The following is an 11,490-nucleotide window of genomic DNA, read 5'->3' as shown; positions in this document are numbered from 1 at the left end:
TCCATGGAAATTTGGAGAATCATGGGACTAAAACCCATCTTTGCCTTTGATTTGTAAAATATTGTCATCCTTTTGACTTTTCTTCTTTACTCTACATTCCTTATATTCTTAAACTTCTATATTCTTCATTTTCTTTTCCATATGTACATTTGAATAGTTATTTATTTCTACACTTGTTTGTCCTTCATAATAAGGGTACAAATCTTTTGCTTTAAAAACTGGTAAAATATTTACTCCTCCCAAAAGCTCTATTTTGTAAACACTTGTTGTAAATTCCTCATCATGAATCCCCTTCATAAATATCTCGTTCTGCACATGAGAAAATACGAAGTATTTGACTTTAAATTTTTTAATTTTACTATTGAAAAAAACATATTTGGTGTCTATGCTTAAGATTTCTTTCACCTTTTTGAAAAATCTATTCTTACCTTCAATTCCACTTCTCTCCTTGCCATTACATGCTTCATATAGATCACTCCCAACTTTTTTTCTTCAACAATTGTTTCTCTATGTTCAAACATACAATAGGACTTCTATCTATTTCAACTTTTTCCTCCAATGATCTTAAAGTAATTGAATTCCATCCATCACAATTGTGGATGTATTTTTTTGAATTATACATATCCTCTCTATCAAATTACCAGGTTCTACCCAAAATAATATGACAAGCATTGATGGGCATTGTGTCACATAGAATTTCATCCTTATAGTTACCAATATGAAAATTAACTAAGCATTGCTCACTTACCATTAATTGATGTTCATTCTACAACCATGATACCTTGCATGGACTGGGATGTTTAAACTTCTTAAAATTAAGTTTCTTCACCATTTGTTGAGAGACTGTATTAGTTGTACTTCCATGATCCACAATCACCTTGCAAAACTTTCACATGATTTGCACAATACTAAATAAATATCTTCCTTTTTCAAGATCTCGTTTCTCCTTTGCTATTTTTAGTAACACTCTCTTGAACATTAACAATTCTCCTTGTTTTGGTTCTTTTGTATCTTTTTGTGCAACATGATTTTAGCTATACTCTTTTTACTATTGTCTTGTTGCATTTGAGGACATTCAAATGCCATATTCCCAACTTTTCCACATTGATAGCATTATCCTCTAAAGCCTCTTCCAATACCTTTCCATAATAACCTCTTCCTCTTATAACTTGATCCAAATCATTATTTTGTAAAGTAGCAATTTCAGCTTTGCATGCTTCTTGTTCCTTGCCTATTTGCTTATCCTTTTCTAATACTGGACCTTCCTCTTCCTCTTGAATTATTTTGTTGCTGGCTCTCTTTTGAGCATTTACTTGCTTCTTAAAACCTTCACTTATTTTAGTCTTTATCCCTACCATTTTTGTTCTCTCCTCTTACTCAAGATTTATCCATTCTCATTCTTCTCATCTAGTGCCTAGGTTTTTATGCTAAATTGTCTTCTATCTCAATTCCCTCCTATTTAATCATCTTGATTTGTTAAAAAATTTACCATTTTTTTTTCTTGTTTTCATACCTTCATAACGGATAATAGAGTTTGATACAAAACAATAATATTAAAAATCTTGACTGTCAAATTGAAAGAAATATTTGAAAAAAAAATCAAAAATGAATTATGAAAATTTCATGATTTAAAAGGATAAGCAAATTTTATAGATGCATCCTACACATACAGAAATCCATGGAGCATCTCCCTAACTAGTATAGAAATTACTTTCAGATTTTGTTAAGACAAAGCCACTATAATCGCAATAACTCGGAGTTTTTAATTATGACAAATGTGTATAATTGAAATGTAAGACTGATGATTATCCAAGACACCTACAAATGCCTTGTCTTCAAATCTCAAAATTGACACGTTTCATGGCATTTCCAGGATGGGACAACAGGGAGCAGTGGGAGATGTTTCAGGGACGACAGTCTAAAAGGCCATTTTTGGGGGACAGCACGGGATGACAGTGACTCTATATAAATATTATTATTTATTATTTATAAGGAAAACTTTACAAATTCAATTGTACATCAAGATTCAAGATTTGACTGTTTTTCTACGAAAATCGTTAATACAAGGAGAAGCTAAAAGATTTTGGAAAACTATGCTTCTGTATGCAATCTTCTAGAATCAAACTGGGAAATTGCACCCCGTATATAGATAATTCAGTCTTTTATCTTTCTTTACCTGCAACATTTTTAGCTGTATCAGTTCTGCAGACACACTTATTAAAGCGATGCAATGAAATCAACAACTCACAGGCCACGTGTTATGAAAAACAAAATTTTAAGAAAACTGACATGTTCAAAGAGGTTGACATCATTATAGTTGTTTTTAGCCAATTGAATAAGTGAACCAATTTGACAATTTCAAAAAAAATGTTGTCGTCAAGATTGATGCAATTATTTTATTGCAGGTTGTCATTGTAGTTCTTTTTTAAGTTCGGTGTTTTTTCAATGAAAAAAAAAGTTTAAAGAGAGGATCCATAAACAAAAATTTCAAATCTCTCAATAGTTTATAGCAGTTTCTTTCGTAAGTCCTTTGTTTAATTAAGGTTGTAAGGTCACATCATCAAATACGATACCACATCAGCATGCTTTTTGCCAAGGTGCTCAAAACAGCCCAAAAAAAAGGTGAGACTAATAATTGTGCATAAGGGGCCCTCATATTTGTACAGCTGATGTGGCATCGCATGATTGATTGCTTTTTACAACTAAGGTACATTTCATTCAATTATGGGCATTTAAGTCACAACTATTGATGCAATGTTGCCAAAAAAAAATTCAAGGAAAAACAGGGGTACAGGGAAAAAGAAGTGATATGCACATCCCCACATAACCTTGCAAAGTCATTTCACAAAGTTATTTTAAGGGCATGGTCTTTTGTTTGATAAAAAAGGTAGAAGCACAAAGAAGTAGATTATGCTCACCACCACTCCTACTAATGTCTGTGTGCTTAAAGAACCCACTTGTCTTATAATTATTGTCAATTTATTTGAAGAAAATTTATCATTGGAACCAGGGCACCTATATGAAGGCTATCTAGAGATGAAGTAAAACAGGGGTACGGGGAAAAAGAAGTGGTATGCACATCCCCACATAACCTTGCAAAGTCATTTCACAATGTTATTTTAAGGGCATGGTCTTTTGTTTGATAAAAAAGGTAGAAGCACAAAGCAGTAGATCATGCTCACCATGACTCCTACTAATGTCTGTGTGCTTAAAGAACCTACTTGTCTTATCATTATTATCAATTTATTTGAAGATAATTTATCATTGGAACCAGGACACCTATATGAAGGCTATCTAGAGATGAAGTAAAATACAAGTATATCAAATTCCAAAAAAAAATTATATATACTGTTTATTTTGAAGATGGATCTGAAATGTTGATACAAAATTCTTGAACACAATTTAATCCAGAAATAAATTTTTATCAACATAGTTACTGTCCAATTTTCAGCTATTGAAACCCCAAAAATAAATTCTAAACTCATTAGTGAATGGACAAATCGTCAACAGGCTCACAAAAAGCATTTGGTGGTTTCATCGCATAGCATTTTAGATAGAGAAGCATAAATGCACGTAGAGACACTGTAAAAGTTAGATTTCGACAACTTAAAAAATTAGAAGCAAATAAGACAAATAGTTCGATAAATGTGCACAAGAAAACGAATCAATAAAGACATTCAACAATAAATCAGCTATGACAATACTGATTCGTTGAATTAGAAAGTATGCCAGCAAAGCACAGTTGTATTAATTGGTTAATTTCAAAATTAGAGGAAGAAGAAAATAATTTGAGAGTTTTGCCTTAATTTGCATCATCTCCAATTGATAGAAGTTTCAGTCTTTTTACACAATCTTGCACGCTTAGAGTACTAAACAAATGCTTAAATATTCATAACTGACACACACAAAATACACACCAGTTCAAACCCTTCCGATCTAAAGAGAAAAAGCCTTGTTCTTCCAAAGATCAGATTGCTTCAAGCACTTGTTCACACCACGTGCCTTCCAACATATAAGAAAATATATTATTTTTCACACCCCAACATCCTTATCTCATAGCCACTTGGATGTCACCGTATGGCCAGGATACAAGGTTCAGCTCTCAAATAAATATATGATACAACCACAGGAAGATGATCTTTGATCACCATACCAAAAAGACATGCACCAGCAAACCATCTGAAGCCAGTTCATTTATAAATTCCTAAGATTGACTACTTGGGACTTGCTCTGGCTTGTTCATATGCTCTAATAGAGAAACTGCTTTGCGCTTGGCTCTTGCTGTGCCATTCTGAGCCAAATCTGTTAAGGGTTCTAAAGCTCCAAGGTCTTTGATTACAATTAGATTTTGGGGATCATTTGTGCACAATGCAAGTAAGACAGCTGCTGCATTTTCCCGGTTTCGAGGTGAACCAGTTCTGATTATATCCACTAATATTGGAATAGCATCAGCATTTCCGATGGCTATTTTACCTTCTTGGTGACTTGCAAGAATAGCCAAAATGGCCAGGGCTTCATCAACCATCCCTGCACTAGGATCTACAAGTAATTGCATCAAAGGGGCCACAACTCCAGCCCTCACGGCCCTTGCTTTGTTACCTTGATAGATTGATAAATTAAATAGTGCTGTAGCAGCATCTTTCTTACCTCTCTGGCTCCCCTCACGAAGCAAGCCAACCAGAGCAGGTATTGCTCCAGATGCACCAATTGTTATCTTGTTCTCATCGACAACTGACAAGCTAAAGAGAGTTGCAGCAGCATTTTCTCTTGCTTCCATACTACCATTTTTGAGAACCTCAACAATTGGAGCAATTGCCCCAGCCATAACTATTGCCCCTTTATTGTTTTCATAAATGGAAAGGTTAAGTAGAGCTGTCACAGCATGCTCTTGTGTTCTTCCATCTGGTGTGGACAGAAGATTAACTAGTAAAGGAATGGCCCCGGCCTCTGCTATACAAATCCTGTTATCAGCATTCCTTTTTGCTAGAAGGCGTAATTCGCCAGCTGCCGCTCTTTGTTCTTCAAGAGTCCCAACTGACAGCTTTTGGAGAAGAACATCAACAGTGGCTCGGTCACCAGAGTTATCCAATACAGATCCACATGACTTTCCACATCTGCTAGAGCTTGATCTCTTTGGTAGCTCAATACCATTGGATTCACACCACTGTGCAATCAGACTTCGCAATACATAGTTTGGTGTCAAAACTATGTGTGGCAGCATCTGTTGTGTCTTGGGACAAGTTCTATGTCCTGAATCCAACCATTTCTGTATGCAAACCCGCTCATATGTCTGTTTGGAAACAGTAATCAGCCTTTAAAGTCCAACATTATGAAAATATAATTACCATAAATAAATAAGAATTCAATATTCTCTCAAATTTTCTTTGGACCAAATACATATAAAGTGGTATGTGCCATAAGGCAATAAAGCAAAAGAACTCAAACCTGTCCGGTAGCCACAATAACAGGATCTTTCATTAGCTCTAGAGATATAGGGCAGCGAAAATCATCAGGGATAACAGGGGAGCTAGATTTCTCTGTAAGAGCAGTACAGGTATGAGAGCCTTTCTCATTGTCAGGAGCATCCATCTCAGGATTCTCCGTCAAGACAAAGTCTTTTAACCTCCTCAAAATATCTGACATCTGCTCTAATCTCTCTCCTGGGTCTCCTTCACTCTCAGTCACCATGGTATGTAGTGCTAGTGATTCTTGCTTAATATCAGCAATGCTTTTGAGTTGTAACTTTTCTGACAGTCTTTTGAGGACCATCTGGTCAACATCTTTGTCACTTCTCTGAGACAGTACCGTAGAAAGATCTTCATGAAGCTCTGAATCAGGTGCATCAGCCCGTCCTTTTGCTCTCTTAAACTGAGCATGTACCAGTTCAACCTGGAATAATAAATGCAAGCCATTTGTCACGAGGAATGTTTGACATTATCCCAAATAATGGCATATTATTCATTACATGGGCCTGCTTGTAAGCTTTTGATTTATGAACTAAAATTTAACCCCAACTCTAATCTGCATCTAGCTGTATAGGTAAATCTGATCATGTTTAGCATGCCTCTTAAAAATAAAAATCAAACATGTGAAATTTGGAGATGGCTTATTCCATTTTATGGCTTCCTACTGTTTAGAGCTTCAAGATTTTGGTGAATCAGAAATTAAAAGCATTAAGGGAATATTGTGTCTCCAAAGTTGAATATGAAAAGAATGATGCATAACAAGTTTGCGTGACCTCAAGAAATGGACATGGAAATGATAGTTTCACCTGTTCTCGAACTTCATCTGATAAGTCAAGTTCTTCATAACACAACCCACTGAGAGCTTCCTCCAACTGAGTAGTAACTTCCCAAAATTTGCTTGCAAGTTGCTCTCTTTCTAGAACCTTCAACAATACATATAATTTCAGCCAACAGAAACACATTATATTTTGCTTCAAAAAATGCAGGTAATTAACAAGTTAAACAAATGTTCAGATTATTATCATAGTACCAATTCAGGCATTAAATCACCTAGCACTGTCAAAAAAAAAAAAGAAGAGAGTTTGCAAGTAATCACCAAGTCACAAGTATTCACAAATCCTGAAAGGAAGACTTACCAACTCGGCCAATAAATAATTACAAATTATAAACAAAATATATAATATAAAAAAAAATTATATGCCATATTTAAAAATAAATTCAAATCCAAAATCAGTCACCCATGGAGAGTTCTGTATACCATGATTGCACTATTGAGTAACCAAATCAGATCATTAAAACATTTGAAGCAATTCCCATAATGGATGTTTCTTTGCATATAGCCTCGGTATAGATGCCAACTGTGTGCATCTTCCATGTGTGTCTTCTAGTATAAGTGAAAACAAGGTAAAAATTTTTAAAAACCACATGTTGACTAAGTTGCTAAATGAAGTTATACAGAGATTGACAGTTTCAACTAGGTTATAATGAAAAATAAGGTGGCCTGCTTCCCAAATATTAGCAATTTACTCCAACAAACAACCAGCGCTCACAAATAGATAACTCAAGAGCTTCCATTAATGCTTTAGATTGAAATATGAAATTCCTGCACTAGAGAAAATCAAGAATATAAAGGTAAAGGTAGGTAAAGATTTTAGGTAGCCACCAAGAAAGAAATCAGTTTGGAATATGAGATCAATCCCCTTTGTAGAAGCCCATAAAGGGATTCTTTTCCCAATTACCTAATATTGTTCAACATGATGTTCATTTCATTATACCCTCTGAATTCAAACCTGCACCTCCTCTAGGAGTACACAAGCCCCTTTACCGTCAAAACATTAGTTGTCGCATGTGGTAATGACATTTCAGTTGAGATATACCACTGCCAAGCTTATGTTATTTAAACCTTGTCACATGTCAAACTTATAGATATTCTCGTGTCCCTCTTACATAGAAGCAGAATGTCACAACAAATGCAAAAAACAGTGAACACCGATCTCTGATGTGTGCTGAGCTATTATCAGGGAGTCCATACCCAGTACTCAAACAGTGGTAGCCTCTCCTTTATTTGATATATGCATTAGTTGATTGGAAATCCATTTATGAAGCTTTGTTATCATACATGAGATCTTATATTAAAGGAAACTTCAACCAATCACAATGACTTCAAAAACGTGGGGCCATTTCACATGCAACGACAACAAAGGACTTATGCCAGAGTTTTCATATACAGAAAACAACAGAACCCATACTGCCTCTGTGGTTATTGAGCTTACTCTGGTTCCCTATTTGTTCAAAATACTTCCCACATAAATATTAGAGAATAGATACATTATTCAGAATCAACAAGCATTCTAGAAGGAAAGAGTCAAGAATCAATTCCAGCCTGAGAAAAAAACTATTCAATAATTTGAAAATATATGGTATTACTATTACCTGTATAGAAAAGATATCCCGGTATCACAATATTTGTTATGTACAGAACACAATTGATTCCAGATATTATCTTTCAAAATGAGAATCTGTGGAAATAATATCAAAATTCTAATATTGTATATTTTTCATACTCAAAGATTTTTCCTAGTCCTCGGTTATTAATTTTTTTCTAGTCTGTTTTTGGCATAATTTTCCCAAGATTTCGCTTCTTCCAATCCAAATCAAGTTTTTCTGGCAATTTATGTAGTCTGAATTTTCACCAAGTTTTCCCCTGTTTTAGTTACTTCCTTGTTTTTTGACACCAACTGAGCTTGACTTGCAAGGAAACATAATACAAATCTGAGTCATGCGAGTGTAGATTAGAGTTTAGAATGAATAGGCAATGGTTAGTTAATTTGAGTGTTCCGAGTTCTAATACCCCAGAAATTATTATGTATAAATGTATAAAAAACTATCATCAGCCAATTTTGAGTTGATCTTGGCCACTGCAAAAATGGACCACAAGAAATAAAGCCCCATTTGAAGACTTTTAACTACAACTTGGGAAGGGTAGGCCCTTGATTTTTGTTATCAGCAAACATTACTGCGAGCACCATTAAAATGCCATGATCAAAGAGAAAAGCATGGCTTTTCCTCTTTTATTTTGTTTATTCTCAAGGCTATTACATTATTTGTGCCAGTACAAGAGTGACCAAGAGTTAGGGCATAAAAGAGACAAGGAGTGCTCAAACTGCTGCTTTCTCTTTTCTTTTCCTTCTTATTTTTTCTCAGTCTATAATGCTTATGGTGCAAGCACAAGTGAAAGCCTAAGTAGTCAAACAGTACGAGACTATCACATACAAGAATAACCTAGAGGATGGACAAAATACTATCCATGGGGGCATCTAATACAACATGATAATTAATAATTATCACAACCCAGGGCAAACAGTATCCAGTGGCCATCTTTCAGTAAATGCATCCAATTAATAATTAAACAAATTTTCCCTCAAGCTTTACTGTATTGATTCATTTTAAATATTTTACTACATGAATGTCAGATACATTTACTGAAACCTGAACCCCTGGATAGTTTTCACCATGGCAGTTAGCCCAACATCCACTACCACTACTATCTACCACCAATGAAACATTAAAGCATCACCACAGAAACAGCTGATTGACCAATTTAGCACTAAACCAAATGGTGCTATAACATGTCTCAAGAGCCTTGTCCCATGCTGTAGGATCTGTATGGGCAAACAAGGTCAGCTAAACTAATATCTGGTATGCAAGCAGTGAGAAGCTCAACCTCCTAATTCCCACCCTAGAACTCACACAGAAATATATTACCAACAGAACTTGAGATCATCTGAATGGTGGAGAATTCATACAAAAATGACTCTTAATACCGAGAAAAGAAGTAGAACAGTTGGAACTGACAAAATCAATTACCACAAGGAAAAAAAACAATCAAGTAAAGATGTCCCTGCTTCCATAGACACAAGATTTATGTGCTGAATTAAATAAAATATCAAAACAGCTCTCATAGAATGTAATATATTTCAGGTTGCTACCCCCAAATGCTAAACAGTGAACCCTACTTCCCTTCTTTCAATCCAACTATCCACAGCAAGGGGATGCTTCACCAGCATCACATTGTCCGCTCCTTGCGTAAGCTACTCTCTACAATTATACTCTGTCGCTTCTCCCATATGTTATTTTAATGGCGCCAGGTAGATGCACTTGGGGAACAACTTTTCTATGTTGCATATTTCCTGCTTTGGAGTATCATTGCAGAGCTTCAGTGTTGCTCCTCTATGAATGCTGCTTCTAAAGAGTTTTGTGAAGCTGCTACATTAGTCCTTCATCCAGCTGTTTATGCATGTAGGTAACCATTATTCTATAACATAAAAGTTTTTTTTTCGTCCAAATAAAAGAGTCTTGTCCTCTAAACTTGTACTGATTTTTGTTTTTCCCATGTAGCTCTGAACTGGATTCAAAAGCTCATATTCTCTTGCAGCAATCACTTATTAAATCAAAATATAAAAGATTGAATTGATTGCATTCTACGATGGCTAACATCTCCTAGAATTGTGGGAGGAATGATTTAAGTCGTGGAATATTAATAAATGTATTAACCACCAAAAATTTACTATTTTTGTATTATCAAAGTGGGTTTGGATTGCATTCTGGAACCTCTGTTGCCTTGTAACAATCATCCAGAAGGAAAAAAAGAAAAAAGACAATCCATTATTCATTTCTAAAAATTAGGGTTATGACAACTATTCATGGAATCAACACAACAATGACCAAAGGCGTTGCATTTGCAAAAGACCAGGATCGTCTTGTTAAAATTATCCATCAACGGAACATAATAAATTATCACAAGGACCTGGATTGGATTCTGGAGCTTATGGCGCCTCGTAACAATAATCAATTAATTCAAACATAAAAGTTATCAAATGGTCTGCATTTCAAGATGGGTGTATCATAAAACTGATGAAATGATGTATTTCAAGATGGATTAGGATATAACTGATTGAAAGAGTACGTATATCAGGAAGCCTGATAAAGCAGTTAAAACGATCTGTATTTCAAAACGCATATATTCAAAAAAGATTTGTAAAACCGTACAAAAACATCAGAAAACAAACACCCAAAAAAGCGGGGGGCATACCTGATACAACTTGCTGCCTTCATGACAAAATCTAAGCAATTCTTTGACAGATTTTAGGGCCTCCTGCAAGGATTTGAGGACTTCTAATGTTTCCTGTGGCAATGGGTCCTTTGTCTCCTTAAGTTCCTCAAACATGGGTGTTAGCAATTTTATCCGCCTGTTAAGATTAGCGCATTCCTTCTTAAATACACTCCTGCATTCTCCCCCAATCCCTGTGATCTCATTCACTGCCTCCATTACACTCTCCACCACATCCCCCTCCACCTCCAATTCAGGCGCCTCTCCAGACATCTTATCTCCTAAATCAAAACAAGTCCCAATTCAGGAGGAGAACATCAAACCAATAAAATTGCCATCCTAGAACACGAATGTTTCCTACTGCATGATTTTTCTGGCTGCTCCCCCAACCCAGTTTAACTGGGTTAGGCTAACCGTGGTAAACGAGACTGCTTAACCACGCGCGGTTGACCAACTCGTAATGTGTTTTGCTTATAGATGTGGGTTGAATAGTTGTAAGCTTTGGCCAACGGTAGCAGGCCTCTCAGCCGTCCGATGGGGAAACGATCGGACGGTGTAGAATGCTCGCAGGCCCATCATTGCTGGTGGAACGGCCTGCGAATTGGAGCTAGTGGATGACAGAGTATTGTTATCCGCAGGAAAATATATATTTTAATATTACGGTCACATGGTCCACTTGGCGTCTAATCATTTTGCACCAGCGGGTGGGCCCATGGGGCTATGCTTGGGATTCTCGGAAGCCGTGTTCTGCAGGAAGCAAAATAAATATTAAGCTGCAAAAGTTTGGATGCTTAGCTAGCGTTTGGTACTGTTTATCTGAATTATTTGATAGAATTATATTTTATGGATGGAGAGGTAATATAATATTTTAATTTTTTTAGCATGAGATTATATTCTCAATTTCAGATAATACTC

General features: G+C 35.7%; 1 protein-coding gene across 1 annotated transcript; it reads right to left on the bottom strand.

Annotated features, from left to right (window-relative positions):
* Window positions 1-3,795: 3,795 nt before the first annotated feature.
* On the bottom strand, window positions 3,796-11,042 carry LOC131071143 (U-box domain-containing protein 13). The gene is made up of 4 exons (XM_058006855.2): window positions 10,558-11,042; window positions 6,272-6,388; window positions 5,446-5,889; window positions 3,796-5,290 (listed from the first exon to the last, which is right to left on the bottom strand). The coding sequence occupies exons 1-4, from the start codon at window positions 10,846-10,848 to the stop codon at window positions 4,205-4,207; spliced, it is 1,938 nt and encodes a 645-aa protein (XP_057862838.2). The 5' UTR covers window positions 10,849-11,042; the 3' UTR covers window positions 3,796-4,204.
* Between the last annotated feature and the right edge of the window lie 448 nt (window positions 11,043-11,490).

This window comes from Cryptomeria japonica, chromosome 8, assembly GCF_030272615.1.
Source record: "Cryptomeria japonica chromosome 8, Sugi_1.0, whole genome shotgun sequence".
In the NCBI taxonomy this organism is placed as follows: Eukaryota; Viridiplantae; Streptophyta; class Pinopsida; order Cupressales; family Cupressaceae; genus Cryptomeria; species Cryptomeria japonica.
This window is presented reverse-complemented; position numbering and strand designations above follow the sequence as displayed.